The sequence below is a fragment of the Erinaceus europaeus genome, chromosome 9 (genome assembly GCF_950295315.1).
Source record: "Erinaceus europaeus chromosome 9, mEriEur2.1, whole genome shotgun sequence".
NCBI lineage: Eukaryota > Metazoa > Chordata > Mammalia > Eulipotyphla > Erinaceidae > Erinaceus > Erinaceus europaeus.
Genome location: NC_080170.1, coordinates 47,372,628 through 47,394,590, shown reverse-complemented (window position 1 = coordinate 47,394,590; position 21,963 = coordinate 47,372,628). Strand labels below are relative to the sequence as shown.

At 45.6% G+C, this 21,963-nt stretch overlaps 1 protein-coding gene across 1 annotated transcript in view; it reads left to right on the top strand.

The window, feature by feature from the left end:
* Positions 1 to 18,802, top strand: part of NIBAN1 (niban apoptosis regulator 1) — a 132,844-nt gene extending 114,042 nt beyond the window's left edge. Inside the window, exons 9-14 of the mRNA XM_007523828.3 lie at positions 1,161 to 1,348; positions 1,936 to 2,097; positions 3,791 to 3,901; positions 8,165 to 8,272; positions 11,506 to 11,617; positions 14,213 to 18,802. Coding sequence (XP_007523890.1) covers positions 1,161 to 1,348; positions 1,936 to 2,097; positions 3,791 to 3,901; positions 8,165 to 8,272; positions 11,506 to 11,617; positions 14,213 to 15,273 — 1,742 coding nt within the window. The 3' untranslated portion in view covers positions 15,274 to 18,802. The remainder of the gene's footprint in view (positions 1 to 1,160; positions 1,349 to 1,935; positions 2,098 to 3,790; positions 3,902 to 8,164; positions 8,273 to 11,505; positions 11,618 to 14,212) is intronic.
* The last annotated feature ends 3,161 nt before the right edge of the window (positions 18,803 to 21,963 follow it).

Here is a 21,963-nt window from a genome sequence, read left to right as displayed (position 1 = left end):
CAGCGGGTTAAGCGCAGGTGGTGCAAAGCGCAACGACCGGCGTAAGGATCCTGGTTCGAGCCCCTGGCTCCCTACCTGCAAGGGAGTCACTTCACAAGCGGTGAAGCAGGTCTGCAGGTGTCTTTCTCTCCCCCTCTCTGTCTTCCCCTCCTCTCTCTATTTCTTTCCTATCCAACAAAAACAACATCAATAATAACTACAACAATAAAAAAAAACAAGGGTAACAAAAGGGAATAAATAAATTTAAAAAAAAAAAAAGAGAAAAAACATTTAAAGGAAGAAGGATAACTGTGTTAGAACACAGGACTTGCAAGTCTGAGGGTCCAGATGTCTCAGGCTTAATCTCTGATGTTCAGCTCTCTCTCACTCATAAAGACGATTAAATACATCTCCTTTTAAAAAATGAAATAATAAAGAAATCCTCAAGGAGAGGTTCTGTGGTCTCCATTCCCCATCGCAGTGAACACAACACAGGGAGCAGCATTCCTGACAGCCATGGAGACTGATAGCAAGTAGCTGTCCCCTGCTCAGCCCCCACTCCTAGCATTTCTATTGTTAGATCAGGTTTTGCATGTTTCTGGGAACTGGCAGAGGAAAGCCCAGGGGCCTGCAGGCTGGGCTGTCTCCCTCTCTGTTTCTGTTGCACAGAAACACCCATCCTCTGTTGCACAGAAACACCCATCCTCTGTTGCACAGAAACACCCATCCTCTGTTGCACAGAAACACCCATCCTCTGTTGCACAGAAACACCCATCCTCTGTTGCACAGAAACACCCATCCTCTGTTGCACAGAAACACCCATCCTCTGTTGCACAGAAACACCCATCCTCTGTTGCACAGAAACACCCATCCTCTGTTGCACAGAAACACCCATCCTCTGTTGCACAGAAACACCCATCCTCTGTTGCACAGAAACACCCATCCTCTGTTGCACAGAAACACCCATCCTCTGTTGCACAGAAACACCCATCCTCTGTTGCACAGAAACACCCATCCTCTGTTGCACAGAAACAGAGAGGGAGAGAAAGACACCTGGAGACCTGCTTCACTGCTCATTTCCAGGTGAAAGGGAGGCTGTGTCCAGCCCTGGCCTTCCTCCCACGCATCTATTAAAGTGAATTTTTGCCTTAAGTCCTGGTTTTCTGAATCTTTCCTGCTAGCGATGGTGGCCCAGCCAGCAGAGAAAAGCTGTGCAGAGAGTGTGCAGCCGTTCCTGGCGTCCATCTTGGAGGAGCTCATGGGGCCGGTGAGCTCAGGATTCAGTGAAGTGCGCACACTCTTTGAGAAGGAAGTGGATGGACTGAGCCAGAACTTTCAGACCACCAAAGACATCACACAGCTAAAGGAGGTGGGGTGCAAAGCCATGAAGTTCAGTGGTATGGTGCCCCCAGGCCCTTTCCCCACCCTCCCTCGATCCCTTTCTTCCGTCACCCCCTCTTTCCCTTCCTCCCATTCATCTGCCCACTCATCTAGCCTTCCTTCCATTTATTCATCTGATTTCCTTTATTAATGATTTTTCAAGTTGCAAAATACTAACAAGCTTGTGCGAGCGAAGCAGTGTATTCAAATCTCTCAGAGGAAGTGCTCACTGCCACCCATAGCTTGCTGGTCCTGGTTCACCCCCAACTCCTAAGGCTGCCTCCTCTTCCAGCTCCCTGAATTGTACAAATACAAATAGCTTTGTCTGTATCGCAGACTTTCTTTGTTCCTACTAATGCAGGAGTGTGTAGCCTCCTTAACATAATTTGTGTGTTGATTTGTTTCCAAAATTATCCGGTCATGATAAAGACCAATGTTTCTCAAAGTAGGTCTCCAATCCCACTAGTCTCCCTTTCCCTGGACATTCAGTTGTTCAGGATCTATGAGGATGTAGCTGGTGTGTAATATTATTCCACATTCTGACAGTGTTTAACTTCCTCCCTCACCAAAATACAGCATCTAGAACAGCTCCAGAAGCTTCCACTGGATTCTGTGAAGATGGAACTTTGTTATAGCAGAGTTGACCTGCTTCAGGAGCGATTGCAGGATCTCAAGAGCCGTTTCCAATTCCCACATACTGACCTGGTGGCACAGAGGACACAGACGTACATGCAAGAGGTGGGAGTGGCAGGTGACCCCAGGGATGAAAATGGGGTAGGGGGACACAGGGCTGGTAGTGAGACAGTTACAAGACTCACTTTTTTTTTGACACCATAGTTATTGCTGGGGCTCAGTACTGGCACTATGAATCCACCACTCCCATTGGCCTTTTTTTTTTCTTTTCTAATTTCTTTTTTATTGTTGTTGTTAGATAGGAAAGAGAGAAATTGAGAGGGGATAGGAAGATAGAGAGAGGGAGAGAAAGACACCTGGAGACCTGCTTCACCGCTCATGAAGCAGACTCATTGTAGGTGGGAAGCAGTGCCTCAAACCTGGTGTCCTTGAACTTGGTAATATGCGTACTTCACCAGATATACCATCATCTGGCCCCCAGACTCCCTTCTTTGTCCTCATATTGACCAAGAACATATCTTCCAGCAGGCTTCCTCCATGTTGATGAGCATTATAGAGAAAGCACATCTCAGGACTACAGCATGACATTAATTCATCATGACTGGATTTGTCATATCAGTGCTTATGATCTTAGTTCTGTGTTAGAATCATCTGGGGAGCCTTTAAGAAAAGCTTTAGCATCACTCCCTCTAAATCTGGATTTTAAAAAAATATTTATTTCCTTTTGTTGCCCTTGTTGTTTTATTGTTGTAGTTGTTATTGCTGTTATTATTGATGTCGTCATTGTTGGATAGGACAGAGAGAAATGGAGAGAGATGGGGAAGACAGACAGAGGCAAAGAAAGACACCTGCAGAACTGCTTCACCGCTTGTGAAGCGACACCCCTGCAGGTGGGGAGCCGGGGGCTCGAACTGGGATCCTTAAGCTGGTCCTTGCACTTTGTACCACGTGCACTTAACCCGCTGCACTACCGCCCTACTCCCTAGATTTTTTTTTTTAACAATAAAATCTTCTTTCACTTTTCTCCCTACTGCTTTTAATATGCCTCCAGGATAGAGAATCATTTGCTTGAATTAATACTCTCATCTGGTTAAGAGTAAGTCACTCAATCAACCACAGCTTCCTCTTTGGGTCTCTTGAATCTACAAGCTAGAATCTTTTTTTTTTTCTCCATAAAGAACTTTTTCTCCAGGCACAGATTGAGTAACACAACTCTTTTCATATTGCAGTGCTTGCTGGGTGAGGGAAGGGTGGGATCACTGATGCTGTGAGAAAATGATTCTATTTTGCAGATGGGGGCTTGTAGGGAGACAGACCTGTAGATGAATCACAAAGGTATTGAGAGCACTGGGAGGAAGTTGTGTGCTGGATGTATTCAGACCATAAACTTGGGGTGGTGGGGAAGGAACATTCTTTTTTCTTGTGATTTATATACAGGATTAAGATGCATATCTTACTGTCTAATGTCTGAATTGTGAGGGATTAAAGGTGGACAGGGAACAGAATTAGATAACAGCTTAACAGAAATGCCTTTGCTAATATAGAAGTAAAGCTACTGGAGAAGTTGGTGTGTGTGTGTGCGTGTGCGTGTGCATGTGCGTGTGTGTGTGTGTGTTCTGGCCGCTTGCTGATTGAACCATGGCCAAGGATCTCTTATTTCACAACCCAAGTGGTGGGTGACACCTGGAACCCTTTTATGCCTGACGCGACCCCCTCCCTTTACTCCAGATCACAAAAGCAGACCTGGGCTGGTCACCCATCCTCTGACTGTTTGTCTCTGTGTTGCTCTGGTTTCTAGCTGATGGGAAATGCCGTTTTCACTTTTGAGCAGTTGCTTGCTCCACATCTCCAAGGAGAGGCCTCCAAGACTGCAGCCGCCATTGAGAAGGTTAAACTCCGGGTCTTAAAGGTAAACACTGGGTACTCATTCGTGTGAAATGCAGAAATAAATCAAGGCCATGACCTCTGGGTTTTTGTTGTTGTTGTTATTGTTAGAGGGGTGGAAAGTAATGTATTCTCCCTTACACCTGCCCCCTTTTCTCTCTAGCCTCACTGCCCCCAACATCACTTTCATGCCTCTTCTGCCATCTAGTGGCTTATTGAGGGATCACAGGGCCTCAACATCTGCCCATCAGCTGTGTCCTGATTTCTTTTTTTTTTAATTTTTTAATTTTTATTTCTTTATTGAGGAATTAATGTTTTACATTCAACAGTAAATACAATAGTTTGTACATGAATAACATTCCCCAGTTTCCCATATAACAATACAACCCCCACTAGGTCCTCTATCATCCTTCATGGACCTGTATTCTCCCCACCCACCCACCCCAGAGTCTTTTACTTTGGTGCGATATGCCAATTCCATTTCAGGTTCTACTTGTGTTTTCTTTTCTGATCTTGTTTTGCAACTTGTGCCTGAGAGTGAGATCATCCCATCTGAATTCTTTTATAGCAATTAGATTGATTATTATTAGCTGTCCACTATAAGAAAAGCATTGAGATAGGCATTGCATAAAACACATAAACTGGTAAGGAAAATGTCTTTATTAAGAGACTTTCCTGGCCAAGAGATAGCATAGTGGTTATGTAGTTATGTAAAAAAATTTCAGGGGCCGGGTAGTGGCACACCAGGTTAAGTGCACGTAGTACAAAGTGCAAGAACCCACTCAAGGATCCCAGTTTGAGCCCCCAGGTCCCCACCTACAGGGAGTCACTTCAAAAGCGGTGAAGCAGGTCTGAAGGTATCTTTCTAGCTCCTCATCCTCTCAATTTCTTTTTGTTCTATCTAATAAAAGTGAAAGATGGCTGCCAAGAGCAGTGGATTGATAGTACCAGCACTGTGGCATGGACCCTAGTGATAACCCTAGAGGCAAAAAAAAAAAATTAGTGCCTCAGGCTCTGAGGTACCAGATTGAATCCTCTGTATCACCAGAAGCCAGAACTCAGCAGTGCTCTGGAAAAAAAAAGAAGAGAGAAAGATAGAGAGAGAGAGAGAAAGGAAAGCATAACAAAAATCCATGTAAAATAACCAATAGTTTTTAGGGAAAAAAATCTCATAGCAAAGAAAATACTCCAAGGTAAAGAAATCCACTATGTGAAATTGTTTTAAATATGTAATAACAAGAGCTTACATACAGCTGATAAATTAATAAAACTTTTTTGCCACCATGGATTCCACACATACAAAATCCATTCCTAGTCCCCCCCACACACCCCCTTTGGCAATAGCTAGAAGGTCAGAGAGGGAGGAGAGACCTCATAGCACTGCTGCACTGCTTGTGATGCTTCCCTTATGTGGGTGCCCCCATGTGGTAGCTGGGGCTTGAACCCAAGTCCTCATGCATGGTAAAGTGTGTGCTTTACCAAGTATATTATCTCCCAGTACCTTTTAATTAACATTTTCCCCTGTTATTAAGTAGATAAATATTTTTTTATTTATTTCTAATTTTTAAATTATCTTTATTTATTGGATAGATACAGCCAGAAATCAGGAGGGAAGGGTGAGATAGAGAGGGAAAGAGACAGAGAGACACCTGCAGCACTGCTTCGCCACTTGCAAAGCTTTTCCCCTGCAGGTGGGGACCAAGGGCTCAAACACGGGTCCGTGCACCCTGTAATGTATGAGCTCAACCAGGTGTGCCCCCACCTGACCCCTAGTAGGTAAGTATTTTAAAAACAGCTGTCAAGGGTTTCAGGATTGGGTGATGGTTCTTGCTGTTGAACACACACCTCACTCTGTAAAGGACCTAGGCTCAAACCCCTATTCCCCACCTGCAGGGGCAAGCTTCACCAGTGGCAAAGCAGTGATGCAACTGACCCTCTTTCTTTTTTTATATATATATTTTATTCATTTGTTTATTTTGGATAGAGGCAGAGAAATTGAGAGGGGAGAAAGAGAGAGAGGGAGTTGCAGTACTGCTTCTTTACTCAAGAAGCTTCCCTCCTGCAGGTGAGGACCCAGGGACTTGAACCTGGTTTTTTATGCAGTATAATGTGTGCATTCTACTAGATCCACCACTGCTCAGACCCACTTTTAATTTTTTTAACTTACCCTGTTTTGACATTCACAAGGACTTGTGAGATCATTAGATTGTATTCTCACAGTAGAGGTAAGAATGGTGGCTCTCTAAGAGTTCACATCATTTATTCCAGCTCAATAAGCCAGTTGTGGTCTGAGAGCCAATGCCACAGTCTTCATCTTCCCCTAAATAGTGTTCTGACCTCACCAATGTGTCCTGGAGCTCCGCTTTCCCAGAGACCCACCCTACTAGGGAAAGAGAGAGGCAGACTGGGAATATGGATCGACCAGTCAACGCCCATATTCAGCAGGGAAGCAATTACAGAAGCCAGACCTTTCACCTTCTGCAACCCACAATGACCCTGGGTCCATGCTCCCAGAGGGATAGAGAATGGGAAAGCTATTGGGGAGGGGATGGGACATGGAGATTGGGTGATGGGAACTGTGTGGAATTGTAGCCCCCCCTATCCTATGATTTTGTTAATGTCTCCTTTCTTTAAAAAAAAAAAAAAAAGGAAAAAAAATAGTGTTCTGAAGCAGAAATCCCATAGAATATGGACCTTGGAATTTCAGACCTAATCTTAATGTCTCCCCAAAAGTAAACAAACAAACAAACAAACAAAACTCTGGCAGCCAAGTCACTGTGATTATATATTAAATTATATTTATCTTGGTAACACCAGTAATCATGAACTTGGAATGGAGAAAGGAAAGAGAATCAGTATGACTATCACCTCCAGTATCAGGACTCAGTAAGGGTGTGCTTTCTCATGCTAAGCCTAAGTTCTCACCACCAGAAATTCTAGTTCTGGCCTCTCTGCTCATATCCTTCTTCCCTGTGGAGCTGTATTCCCCTTCCAGGTTATTGCTTCCAGTATGAATCCTTCATCTTGCCAACTATTCTTTATTCGGCCTGACCATTCTGCTCACATCCTGTGGTGTTGAGGCTCCATTTTTCTGGGATCCCATTGAAGTGACATCTAAAACCAAAACTTGAGCCTGGGGGTTGAGCACAGGACTTGCAAGCCTGAGTTCCCAGGTTTGATCCCTGACATAGGCCAGAGCTGAGTGGTGCTCAAGTCTCTCCCCCCCAACCCCTCTCTCAGTAGTAGTAGTCATTTGGAGCAGGAAAATTCTTTTATTTCAACATAGTGGTGGGGAATGAGCTCCGAGTTGTCCTCATGCACAGTACTGGCAAGTGGTATATGGTATTGCCAAGTGACCTTCCAGGTCCAATTTCTTTATTTTCAAAAATGATTTATTTAGTTACTAATTAAAAAGGTGAGGGGAGAGAGAAACCAGAGCATCAGCCTCACACATTGTGAGGCCAGGGTTCCAATTCAGGACCCCGTGTTTGAGAATCTAATAGTTTATTAGTGTGCGACCTCCCAAGCCACTTCTTATATTTTTTAAAAAGCTAGTGAGAGAGAGAAAGAGAGAGAGAGAGAGCAAGAGAGAGTGAGAGAGAACAGTAGATGCCACAGTGCCACTCTACTTACTCTCTGTGGAGCACCCCAGTGCTGTCTCTAGTGTTCCCATGTGGTGCCAAGACTCAAACCCAGGGCCTGGTACTTGGTAAAGCATGTGCTCTCCCTCAAGAGCAGGAAGCAGGAAAAGCCTCTAAAAACTCAGGCCATGTGTCCAATTTCTGATGCTTCACACAGAGCAAACTGAATCGTCGTTTTTCTTGTTCTAGATAGTAAGTTGAGACTAAAGAGCTACAATGTTGATGAGGCTCCCTTCCCTCATGAGAAGCTTATAGCCTACAGATCCTACTTTCAAGGTAGAAAGAGAAAGAAATACATGACCACAGCTTCCAAGAACCTACCCAGGATGGGCGTGATGCAGTGCAAACTCTCCCTCCAGTTCTGTCTGTTCCCAACCTCTTTGTAGTACTGGGAACCACTGTTTGAATCTTGCCTCAGTTTCCATATCTGAAAGAGGGGAGGGTAATCAGTAATTTCCATGTAGCATGTGAGAGAACTGCAGAGACTCCTGAGACCTCGGAAATAGCACAAGGAGCCCCAGAAAGCAGGCAGGAAAGGACGATGGTGATGACAACTTGAGTGGCTGCGGGTTCTTGTTTGTTTAAGCACACAGCCAACAGATTGCTGTGTTGGCATTTGGCATATGTTTCTGTCTCTGTCTCAACAGCAATATGATTACGACAGCAGCACCATCCGGAAGAGAATATTTCAAGAGGCGCTGGTTCAAATCACACTTCCCATCCTGCAGAAGGCACTGGCATCTGCATGCAAACCAGTAAGGGGTTGGGGGTGGGGTGGGGAGAGAGAGAGACTGAGGGCAGGTCCCATTTCCATAGATGCTTGCAGGCAGCTGAGCAGACCCAGGACGGCTGGCCAGACTCCCTCCCAGACAGACAGGGCATCAGCACAGACACTTCACAGAGCACCTAATTTCTGTTGCAGACACTCAGCTCTGCCATTAGAGCACAGGGGCAACATAGACAGGACATAGACACATAGGCACCCCTGTGTCCCATTAACACTGTTCAATTTTATCTTAAAGGATGCTAGGGAATGAACCAAGATCCTCATGTGTACCTATACCAGCTCGGTGTGCTTAGAAAGGGAGAGGAGAAAGGGAGAGACATGCAGAAAAGGGGAGGGAGACACCACAGAACTGCTCCACTACCGGAGGAGCTCCTTTTGCCGCTGGGGATCGAACCCAGGGCCTCATATACACTGTAAAGTATCCATTCAACCTACAGAACTATTACCTGGACTATCTTTATTTTATTATTATTATTATTATTATTATTATTATTATTATTATCATTATTATTAGCATGTCAGAATTTTTAAAGTTTGTCTTTTGAGCTATTAAAAGTGAGAAGCAGGGGAGTCAGGTGGTAGCGCAGCAGGTTAAGCACAGGTGGCACAAAGCGTAAGGACCAGTGTAAGGATCCCGGTTCGAGCCTCCGGTTCCCCACCTGCAGGGGGGTCGCTTCACAAGCAGTGAAGCAGGTCTGCAGGTGTCTATCTTTCTATCCCCCTCTCTGTCTTCCTCTCCCTCTCCATTTCTCTCTGTGTATCACAACAGTGATAACAATAATAACTACAACATAAAACAACAAGGGGAACAAAAGGGAATAAGTAAATAAATAAATATTTTTTTTAAAAAGTGAGAAGCCGACACCAAAGCACTGCTCCACTATCCATGGAATTCCCTGGCAGCCATCCATGGTGTTCTCATGTGGTGCTGGGGATCCAGCCTAGGGCCATATGTATAGTGAGGCATATGCCATCTACTCACTGAGCCATTTCTTTGCCCCTCACATAAAACTGTATTCACACAACAAGCCACTAGCTGCATTTGCCCCACCCCCACTCCCCACCCCCCGAGACCAGGCAGGTCTTGGGGAGGGGGGCGGTGAATAAGGATCTGGGTTTGAGTCAAGCTGATGGGTGGAGTAGAGGGCATGTAGAGAGCACCTGTGCATTCCAGGTGCTCCTCACCACAGTGGCGTTAAGATCCCTTCTGAAACATGGGCCCTGCACCCCATAAATGCCCCTAAGTGCCACAGCTACAGGAGGAAGTTCCTTCTGTTAAATCCAGTAACACATGTTCCATGAACTCAATGAACCCGAGACCATTTAAGGTTGCTCTGGACCCCTAACTGGCTGAGGGCCATAGTTACAACAGTCTGATGGGTGAGCCCTCACAGCTGTTGGGCCACCCTGGAGGCCAGGCTGAGACCTGGGGTTAAGCCCCAGCTCCCTGGGTAAATGTCGCAAGTCCCCTCTTCCCTTTCTCAGTTTAGCCATCAACTTCTAGAAAGTGGAGTTAATAATTCTGCAGTAGCTTCAAGATGGAGAGGTCAGTGGGTCGGGGAAATAGTTCAACTGGTAAAGCTGTGGACTTTTCTGCCTGAGGTTCCAGGTTCAATCTCTGGTACCGACTGTACCAGCTTCATGCTCTGGTTCTCTCTCTCTCTCTCTCTCTCTCTCTCTCTCTCTCTCTTCTTCCTTCCTTCCTTCTGTCTCACATGAAATTCTCTTACATAAAATAAAATTGAGAGACCAGACTGATCCAGCTATTGTGTATGGGCTATGTCAGTGATTCTCTGACAACCCCATCAAAGGGCACCATTTATATCTTCATTTTGCCAATGAGAAAACACAAGGGTGTCTGTAAGGACCCAAGGTCACTGAGCTGGTGACCTTCAGATTTGGACCCCAGAGCCTGTTGACATGATATGATGCACATCCAGGGTTTGTTCTACTACTTTGCTTTTTCAGAAACTATCTTGGAGCCTGGACATTTGCAAGGCCCGCTCCCTCTTAAAGCAAATGACAAAAGACCCGTTAAGTTTCCAAAGGACTTTCTGACAGCATCGGAATTTTAAAAATCTTTTGAATGAAATGTTTCACTGCAGAAATGTCCTTGGTCATTTTTATATTCTGCAAAAGCTATTTTGCTTTATAGAGTCATTATCTGCCTGGCATTTATTTCTGGGGTTAGAGTTCTTTCCTGAAAACAGATTTGCTCACACCAGAACAATCAAGACTCTGTCCTAGGATTGTCCCTTGGCCTCACAGGGGTGGAGACGTTCACTTGCCCAAAACATGACCCACGAGGTACTGGGAGGGCAGAAGGTTCTCTCTCACCACTCCCCTCTTCTCTTGAGTGTCTGCAGAGCTGGCTCCTTTCTGTAAGAGGCTCTTCAGATTCGCCATCAAGAGAGACTGATGTCACGAGAACCTGTGACCCTGATGAAAGATATTGCACCAGGGTCAAGAAATAAGTAAAACTCTGGAGCTACAAAACCAACAAATGATGGGATCGTGTGCTTCAAAGAAGAATTCTTTATTGCCACTAAAATGTGTGTTCTTGGTTAGAACACCGCTTTCTATTACATCCAGGGTCCTCACCCTGAGCTGTACATTGAAATTCCTGGGGGACTTCATAGCAGTTTTAATCCCTCAAATTCACTCTCAGGGATCTCAACTGACCCAAGGAATTACTTATAGCATAGTTCAGTCCATTCAGTAAGAAGACCTGTTTTGTAGAATTGGACCCATCAGAACAAATTCAGTGCACAGTATACAGCCTGTGCAGGGAACAGTGTCTGGAGAAAGAAAAGAAAGTGGGGGAGTCAGGTGGTAGCGCACTGGGTTAAGCACATGCGGCACAAAGTGCAAGGACTGGCGTAAGGATCCTGGTTCGAGACCCTGGCTCCCCACCTGCAGGGGAGTCACTTCACAGGTGGTGAAGCAGGTCTGCAGGTGTCTTTCTCTCCCCCTCTCTGTCTTCCCCTCCTCTCTCCATTTCTCTCTGTTCTGTCCAACAATGATGACAACAATACAACAAGGGCAACAAAAAGGAATAGATAAATATTAAAAAAAAAAAAAAAAAAAAGATAAGAAAGTGAATTAAAGTAGGCCGAGTGTCACCTACTCCCAGGAGGGGATCCTCTCTGAGGTGGCCTTTCCTGTTGCCTTCTCTTTACCTTCTCCTTTCTCGATCCCTAGGAGCTGCAGAAATATGAGCAGTTCATCTTTGCAGACCACACCAACATGATTCATGTGGAGAATGTCTATGAGGAGATTTTACATCAGCTCCTCCTGGATGAGAGTCTGAAAGGTCAGGAGGTCTCCCTGGGCCTGAGGGCAGCTCAAGGCAGAGGCAAGTAGTCTAGTTACAGGGCCTGGTCAGGTCAGCTAGGCTTTCTCAGCAGTGCTAGTGGAGGAGAGGAAGCAATGGTGGTGTGTGGGGAGCTGGGTTAAGGGACTAGCCAGGATCTGGCAGTGCGACACCACGGGCCCTGAGTGAAATTACAAAGAGCTCTGAGAGCTTGGGAAACAAGAAGCCAAGACAGATGTAGCTCAGGATGTTCCTCACACTCAACTGTTGAGAAGGAGCACAGGGCAGCTCTTCTTGAGCACAGGCTGCTGCTCCCAGGGCCAGACAGAAGCGGCTCTGGCTCCAGGACAGGAATGCTGCCCTCAGCACATTCTCCTGCTCCCAGCTGGACAGAAAGCTGGTGTGTGGCCCTCTGTGGCCTCTTCAGGCCTCTAGCACCCCATGTTCTGTGAGATACCTGGTGGGGGTAGGAGATGGATGAGAAGCCTGGGTGGAAACAGCTCTGGACCTGTGGTCTGAGGTGTATCTCTATGGAATGATACTGAGTATTCCCCCAAGCACCCCCCTACCCCGAGGAAACTGCTAAGCATGAGCCCTGAATCACAGGGTGTAGACAGGCCATGGAATGAGGAGTTTACGCTGTCTCCTCACTTGGTGGACACTAAAAGTGAGCTAGGTGTGTGTGGGCTTCAGTTGGCCTGGCCTGCCTCAGTGAGCCTAGTGGAGGGACAGACTGGAAGCAGGCCTGTCACTGCTGACAAGGGACACTAAGGTCCCTGAGTGGCAGGCAGCATTGCCACAGTGAGCTCTGAGGACAGAGGCCAGTTTTTATCCATCTTTGAATAAAATCTGATAAATAAGTAAAATCTGAATTTAATCACCCCCTTTATTTTAAAACAGAATTTTAATATTTTAATCTTTATTTAATTGTTGGATAGAGACAGTCAGAAATTGAAAGGGAATGGGGTGATAGAGATAGAGACACCTGTAGCCCTGCTTCACCACTTGTGAAGCTTTCCCCCTGCAGGTGGGGCCAGGGGCTCGAACCTGGGTCCTTGCGCACTGTAACGTGTACGCTCAATCAGGTGTGCCACCACCTAGCCCTCAGTCACCCTTTTCACTTTGATATTTTTAGCATAGTAGTCTGTTTTACTTAAAAACGAACTTCAATGAAGAGATCAGGGTTGTTGTTATTGTTATTATTGCAATAGTAAAATGACAGGTTTTTTCTTGGAGGGGTGAGAGACACAGAGAGAGGAGAGATACAACAGCACTGCTATATCATTTGTGGGGTTTCTCCATAGAGGTGCTCCTATGTGGTAGCCAGGGTTCTGAAGCCTTGCACAGAAAAGTGCACAGTAAAGTGCACAGTAAAGTGCACAGTAAAGTGCACAGTAAAGTGCACAGTAAAGTGCACTGTACCAGCTGAACTGCCTTCTGGTCCCTAGAGAATGTTTTTAGTGTGCCGCTAGGAAATGAACCCAGGTGACACTACTGATTTCCCTCCATGGCCCAATTTTGTATCCTCTTTTTTTTTTTTTAGGAGAGAGAGAGAGAGAGAGAGAGAGCGCCCAAAACACCACTCCACTAACCATGGCTTTCCTTTGGTGATGACCCGGGTGTTCTATTAGAATGCTGGCTTTGAACCAGGACCTCAAGAATGATTAAGCATGCATTCTGTGATCGCTGAGCTGCTTCCCAGCTTGTAATCTTTTTAAAATTTTTTTAATCTTTATTGATTTTGAATAGAGACAGAGAGAAATTGTGAGGGGAGGGGAAATAGTACAGAAGAGAGACAGGGAGACACCTGTAGCCCTGCTTCACCACTTGTGAAGCTTTCCCCCTGCAGGTGGGGACCAGGGACTTGAACCCAGATCCTTGTGCACTGTAATGTGTGCGCTTAACCAGGTGCACCTGTTTTTTTTTTTATTTTTTTTAAATTTTTTATTTTATTTATTCCCTTTTGTTGCCCTTGTTGTTTTATTGTTGTAGTTATTATTGTTGTTGTCGTCGTTGTTGGATAGGACAGAGAGAAATGGAGAGAGGAGGGGAAGACAGAGAGGAGGAGAGAAAGATAGACACCTGCAGACCTGCTTCACCGCCTGTGAAGCGACTCCCCTGCAGGTGGGGAGCCGGGGTTCGAACCGGGATCCTTATGCCGGGTCCTTGTGCTTTGCGCCACCTGCGCTTAACCCGCTGCGCTACAGCCCGACTCCTCTTTTTTAAAATTTTTTTAACTGTAATCATTTTTATGGATGTAACGCTCCATCATAACATGATATTTGCTTCAGGCATGTACCTTTGCAAATCGATACTCACAACAGGAAGCTTAACCATATAAAGTCCAAACCTGTGCCATGCAGCTGCCCAGCACACATTTACCGTATGAATGAATGAACGTGAAGGAGGGTGAGAGTGAACACTGCAGAGGCCCAGAGTCTGCAGGCTTTGCTCTTCTGGACAGGCCACCTGTAAGAGGTGACTGGAACGTGACATGAACATGAAGGAATGAGGGAAAGCCAGGAGCTGAGCGGGAGGCTGGTGGGCCGGCCAGGCTAGTGCTGATGGCTTGCTTTGTGCTCTGGTGTCCCTCAGTGATAAAGGAAGCTGCTGTCCTGAAGAAACACAACCTGTTTGAAGACAACATGGCCTTGCCCAGTGAAAGTGTGTCCAGCTTACTTGATCTGAAAACCCCTGTGGGTTCCAACCAGGCCAGCCCTGCCAGGAGGGTCTCTGCCATACAGTCTGGGGGTCTAGATGGAGAGACCCCAAGTAATGAGGTCTTCCAGGAGCCTGGGGCTCCTGAAATTGGGACCCAAGGAGAAAGCCTTGATTTCCCTGAGACCAGCCACCCCCCAGGTGGGGATGGGCAGAGAGTGAGCCCCATACCTGCAGAGGACATGGAAGGTGCCCCCTGCACACATGCAGCAGAGCTGGGATCTGGAGGGTCACCCGGGGACCAAAAAGCATCCCCCCAAAAGCCAGCATCCATCATTGCCTCAGGCTCATTGGCAGAGCTCAGAGATCTGCTGACGGTGACTATGGAGGTGCCTGTTGAGTCTGCCCACCTGGAGACTGGAAAAGATACAAATGAGGAGGCCCCGGGGCCCCAAGAAATTGAAAAAGCAGAGGAAGCAATCCAAGTCTGCACGGAGGTCAGTCAGGCAGCGGGTGTCACCTTGGAAGAAAGCAACGCCAGGGAGAAAGCCCATTCTTACCCTCTGGAGGCTCAGGCTGGTGGGGTAGGCTTGGGGGGATCTCTAGAAGTTCAGCTGCCCTGCGAAGGGCCCCCTGAGGGTGCCAGTAGCCCAGGCTCCATGGAGGAGGCTGCACAGACCACTGAGAGGGAGTTTCCAGAGACGGCATGTGGAGCAGAGGCCCAGGAGGGAGGCTGGGCTGCGGGTGTAGAGGAGGGAGCAGCCCTGTCCAGCGATGACAGCATCCTGTGTCCTGCCCCTGTGGACCCCACTGAGAGCCAGGTGTCTATGGAGCCAGGAGAGCTGGGAGGGGACAGCAGCTTGGCCCAGGCCACTGCCAGCATGGACACAGACATGAATGCCCTTCACGTGTATGAGTGCCAGTGGGTGGTTGAGGATACCTCTGGCCCCGACCTACTGAGCTCCCACACTGAGGACAGTTTGCAGGACCAAGACTGATGAACGGGACTGGCCAGCACAAGAGTTTCTTTGAACAAATTCTCAGAGGGTTATAGTTAGGGGTACACTTAGAGGTTGCATGGGAGTTGCTATCCACCCCCCCCACCACCACCACCAAAAAAAAATTATAGGATACTTCTTTTGTCAAATGCAAGAAGAGGTGATATACATAGGCACAAGCACTGAGGCAAACCTTTGGGGGGAACTGAGAGGGCCCAGCAGAACTGATTGCTTTTGTATTCGGATAGGAATTTTTTTAGAAATTACCAGGTAAATTAAAAATAATAATAATAATTCAAGTAAGAAAAAAAAAGAAAAGAAAAGAAAAGAAGAAACTACCAGTTAATGGGCTATGGGGTGGAGGGAGTGAGAGAAAGAGAGGGAGTGGTTTCCAGTACACTCTGCATATTAAGACTTTTTAAAGATTTTTTTTCCTCTGCAAGAATACAGTTGCAAATTCAGCCTCACCACTTATTAGACCAACTTGACTGACTCTAGAAAGCTTGGTGTCTCACCACAGATGAGCTGCAGGAGAGGATGGGTGTCTGATGGTCCTGTTGTCCTTGCCCCACACAACCCGGGAGCAGAGAGATCTTGGGGGAAGCCTAACTAGTGGGAGGAAAGCTGTGGTGTAGGGACTGACTGGGCCTGTCACTCATTCTACTGTCAATTTCTTCTTCATTAGTCCTGTGGATTCTTACTAATTAACCACTTTCTGAGAAGGGGGGGAGGTTTGGATGAGGCAAGAAAATGTGTTTGGCATGTTGAAGCCTGAGAGCATTCCAACGAGAGTGGAGTTAAATGATGGCACTCACAGTCTACCCATTAAACATCCGTGAAGCAGCTACATTATGCCACACAGTATGGGGTGTAGAGATGAAAATAGGACAAGAGCTGGGCTTTGTGTAGTGTAAAATTAAGGACCCAAGAGACTTTCATCTAGGGGAAAATGTGCCAGTTTCCAACCATGGCAGCATTCTGTTCTCCTATCCAAACAGCTCTGCTTCGTTCTCAGAAAGGAATAAAGTGAATAAATAAGAAAGAGGGGGAAGAAAAGAGACAGAGATAGATAGAGGAGATATATACCATCAAGTATGAAAAGCAGAACTCTTCTTTTCAGTCCTCTGGTAAGTTAGTTGCAGCCGTGTATGTCCCAGACCTCAGACTTAAGACACAATGTGATGAAAAAAGATTGTTTTTTTCCTCTAGGAATTCACATTTTAACAGAAATGAACACAAACCCATCTTCTAAGTGGATCCTGGTCTGTAGCTGTTCCTGTTAAAGATAGGATGGACTTATTTGCAAAAGATGTAAAAATGTGTCCCATTGTCCTTCTGAAAAATTCCAGGTGATTTCTTAAGCTTCACTCCTGGGTCCTAATCTCCTTCCACAATGTTACTAGTAGATCCCATCATAGTGTCCTGAGAGTTTTTATTATTATTTTTATTGTCATGCACAATGACTTTGTATTCATTCTTTAAAGAAGATACCTCCCAGTTTAGCCATTGAACCAGGAATTAAAATTTCTCCCTCTCCACCCCCCTACCATGAAAACTTTGTTATCAGGGATGCAAATTAATCAGTTTTGATCCATTCTCACATTTAATGGTTTCAGTTTTTCTTAAGAGTATTCAGGTCCTCACGTCTAGGAAAGGTCTTGTTACAGGGAAAAAAGATAGAGACCACTTCTCCCTACTCCCGTATTATCCCTCACAGCACCCACATATCTGTTGGTTCCTGTTCTTCGACTTAGCAAAGTGTGTGGCGGTGACATTTACTTCCTGTCCATTACTGGGACTCCTCATGTGTGCCACCTGCTAGAAACACACTGCCTTGAGTACTGACTCTTCCAATCTTCTCAGTACCCCTGTGCCCACAGGGAGATGCCAAGAGCCCAGCAACCCAGGAGAGGAGGGAACTGAGCCAGGAGCCAAGGAGCCAGTGCCTTGCTATTTCTTCTGGGAGAATGGGGTGTAGTCCCAGCCCAGGCTGACCCAATTCAGCTTCCCAGCCTCCTCCCTGTGCTCATCTCTGGGCTCACTGTACCCTTTGGTAAGCTAAGAAACTGTTCTGAAGAGGGCCAGGCAGTAGTGCAGCAGGTTAAGCACACATGGCACAAAGCACAAGGATGGACGTAATGATCCCGGTTTGAGCCCCCGGCTCCCCATCTGCAGGGGTGTCACTTCACAAGTGGTGAAGCAGGTCTGTAGGTGTCTATCTTTCTCTCCCCCTTCTCTGTCTTTCCTATCTCTCTTGATTTCTCTCTGCCCTGTCCAACAGCAATGACAGCAATAACAACAATATTAATAACAACAACAAGAAGGGCAACAAAAGGGGAAGAAATAGCCTCCAGGAGCAGTGGATTTGCACCAAGCCCCAGCAATAACCCTGGAGGCAAAAAAAAGAAAGAGAGAAGAAGAGAGAGAGGAAGAGAGAGAAAGAAAGAAAGAAGTTTTCTGAACCCTACAAAAGGGGGGGAAAAAGTGCACTTCATTTCATCAGATGGGTAAACACCAGGACCTCCTTTTATCCATCCTTTGGCCAGAGTGGACAGGGAGCCCAATGGAAAGACACACTCAAGAACACAAAGAACCATTCTGTACATACTTCACAGAAGGCAGGAAAACTGCTCCCGGTGAAGGTGAGATAGGAAACTCGCTTGCATTTAAAATATACTGTTTTCATTTTAATATGAGGAAGGGATGATTTTTGCCTTGCTTCCACTATAGACTTGTAGCTGATACTTCTGTGGTTTTCTGATCGGAAGGTCATTATAACTTAAATACGCAACGTGAAAAGCCTTTCTTCAATTTCTTGAGATCTCTTCTGTGGGCAAATATATCCAAGATGCATAAACCCTTTTGACATGGCTTTTGGCCAGAACTCCATGAGTTTAAGCTAGTTATATATGTTACTATTACACATACAAATTGAGACTGTTTTCCTTGGGGGGAATTTAGCTTGTCATTTTCTTGTTTGCAGTTTTGGAGGGGAAGATAGTAAGGTAGGCTTTAGCTGATTAAACTCTTTTCAAGAAAAAACACTGTGGGGACTGTAAGGATGAATGCAGTTTGCTTAAAAGCTTTCTAAAGAGGCTGGGTGTGTGAAGAGCTGACGGCCTCTCAGGACCATCTGCATTTCAGCACAAAGGTTCTCAAGATGATGTGACACTCCAGACTGGAGCCAGTGACTGCAAACAGGTTCACAATTCTCCTAGAAAATGGTGGTTTGAATTCTTTATTAAAAAGTGCTATATGCTACCTAGCAGATGTAGTGTGGGGCAGGGGAGCAAAACATTGCCAAAAACCACAGCCCGTCTCACCAGGCAAGGCAGTCAGCTTTTGTGCCTTCTTAAACAAGTAGGGTTGGGGTCAGGAGTTGCTTCTGAAAGTCTGCAACTTCAAGGGGCAAGACCCACACTATAGCTTTTTCTATTCACAGTATAAAGCCAATAAACTTAAAACACCTTGTAACCATGTATTTACTCTGTCAAAAGCCAATATTTCCAATAAAATGGTTACCCTTGCAGAGCTGTTTAGATGTCGTATTTATTCAAAAGAGGGTTGAGTTAATCTTTTAAGTAAATGTCATGTGTGAGCTGGAAGGAACTTCCCTTCAGGATGAGAAGGTGAGTCACTGTGGCTGCATTATGGAGCTTTCACTTTCCTGGCTAATAGAAGGGGAGTCACCTAAGACCAGGTATATGTACTAGGGTGACACTCATATGACAGCAATGCCTATTACTTTGGACATCATTGAGCACCACTGCTATTCCGACTTCAGTTAATTTTTGCTGGGTAACATCAAGCCAAAATGCCCATTCTTTCTGTTGTTAAAAATAAAATAATAGGGAGTCGGGCGGTAGCGCAGCGGGCTAAGCGCAGGTGGCGCAAAGCACAAGGACCGGCATAAGGATCCCTGTTCGAACCCCGGCTCCCCACCTGCAGGGGAGTCGCTTCACAGGCAGTGAAGCAGGTCTGCAGGTGTCTGTCTTTCTCTCCTCCTCTCTGTCTTCCCCTCCCTCTCTCCATTTCTCTCTGTCCTATCCAACAACGACAACAACAATAATAACTACAACAATAAAACAACAAGGGCAACAAAAGGGAATAAATAAATTAAATAAATATTTTAAAAATTTAAAATAAATAAATAAATAAAATAATATCTACACACCAGTATCAAAAATGGATCACTCATTTCATCTGTGAAATGATTTATTTCTGTGAAATCTGTGAAATTCATTTATTCAGTGGTGACTTGCAGGCAGTCAAGTGGGCACTAATGAGACAGCTGAAACATGGTAGACATCAACCCTCTGTCAACAAACTAAAATTCTTAGGGTTGGAATGGCTGGGAGAGCCCAGAGCAACTTTCAACTTGCCTGCCTGGCATCAGCCTTGCTGTGACCTCAGTATTCACTGTACCAACAGCAACAGCTTCAATCAGGAGAGGAAGAAACAATGGAGACATCCAGTCTGAAGGTGATGGGCCTGGCTCTCTTCCTTTCTTACCAAACTGTTGGTATCTTCTAATTCTGCTTTTCTGTAGAGAGTGAGCTCTGGAGTCTGTGAATCTGTTTCTTCAGGTCGTGCCAGGTCACATCATTGGTTTCTGGGGGTGTGTTGTAGTCATTCCATCTTGTGGGCAATGTCAGAGAACAGGGGTCCAAATGGATTTCCAGGAATTCCATTTGAGTAGATGCTTTTTCATGTGAAGACTTGACAGCTGAAATTCACTTACTTGTCAAACAAAACTTGTAGCAGAATAGAAGTTTACTATAATTGATAACTCCATTATAATTGGAAGTCCTTTCTAGTATGATTTTAAGGTTTGTTTAAACAGTTTAAACTCAATAAAATGTGGAAAGGTAAACAGAAGAACCACAGTAGAAGCCTCAGGCATGAGAATAATTAACATAATCATTGCACTAAGAATTAGTTTGGAAGGGGGCCGGGCAGTAGCGCACTATATTAAGGGCACATAGTGTGAAGTGCGAAGATTGGTGCAAGGACCCCAGTTTGAGCCCCTGGCTTTCCACCTGCAAAAGGGGTGTTGCTTCATAAGTGATGAAGCAGGTCTTCACGTGTCTATCTTTCTGTCCCTCTCTCTGTCTTCCCCTCCTCTCTCAATTTCTCTCTGTCCTATCCAGCAACAATAACAACAGTAATAACAGCAACAACAACAATAGAAAAATGTTCACCAGGAGCAGTGGATTCCTAGTGCAGGCACCAAGCTCCAGTGATAACCCTGGAGGCAAAAAAAAAAAAAAAAAAAAAAAAGAAAATTGAGTTTGGAGCATGGAGGTAGTTAACCTGGTAGAATACATGCACTAGTGTCGCGGGGGGGGAGCATGGATTCAAGCCTTGTCACTATATGGGAACACCATAGATAATACTGGGGGGACTCCATGAGCGGTGGAGGGGTACTCCGGGAAGCTGTTCCCTGACCTATGCATATAAGCAGACTACTTCACTAGGACTCAAAATACTCCTGCTCGACTGGAAAGCCTATGTTTTCATCTCCTCACTACATAGCTATAAACACACCAGCTCTGGTCCCTCTCCAAAGCTGATTCGCTGTTAACCATCTAAGCAACACAACATGACCATTTCCAACATCAGAGAAATTTGATTTGAGGCGCTGTAAGGTAGCTTAGCTGGTAGAGACTGTTAGCAAGGACCCAGGTTCAAACTCTGGCACCACATTGGAGTGCTATAAACAGCATTAGGGGAACCTCTACAGATGGTGACTATGCTGCAGTGTGTTTCTCCTTTATTTCTCTCTATATATTTGAAATAAAAAGAATGAAAAAGTTGGTCTAGAGCAGGTTCCCTGTCTCTGGGACATTTTGCTCTGGGCCACACCTTGATTGCTCTTGACCGAAGCTTTCAGGAGATATGCAGGGCCCCCTCCCAAAAAACCGAGGAAGTTCTCCCTAAGACTTCCCCGGTTCCCCCTCCCATGTCTCCCGTGGAGAGTGACAAACTTGGAAGTCTAAGGGACTTTGAGGCTGCGATCCAGGATTTAAAGGAGAAGATCATTCTGTTTGCCTAGCACCATACACGCCTTCCAGAGCCCCAAAACAAAACCTACTGCTTCTCTCTTCCTTCTTGCTCAGCCTTTTGGTAGAGAGAGAGAGAGAGAGACTGACAGGATAGACACACTCCTCAGGTCAAGCCCTGCCAGACTCAACCACATCCTCACAGTTTCCCGATACTCGATGCCTGCACTATGAATCCACTGTTCCTGGAGACCATTTTTCCCCCTTTTGTTGCCCTTGTTGTTTTATCTTTGTTGTGGTTATTATTATTGTTGTTGTCATTGGATAGGACAGAGAGAAATCAAGAGAGGAGGGGAGACAGAGAGAGGGAGAAAAAGACACCTACATATCTGCTTCACCGCCTGTGAAGCGACTCCCCTACAGGTGGGGAGCCAAGGCCTCGAACCCGTATACTTACATGGGTCCTTCACAACACGTGCTCTTAACCCGCTGCGATACCGCTCGACTCCCAAAACCTTTTTTTTTTTTTAACTTGTAAACCTTGTAAGAAGAAAGATCTACAGGAGATGATTTTTTCCATGCTAATAAAAGAATCCACACTGTTTTAGTTAATTATAGTAAGATCGGTAGCCATAATATGTTAATTATCTTTAAGGTGAGTAAATGTTGTGTATAACTTCAGCTAAAC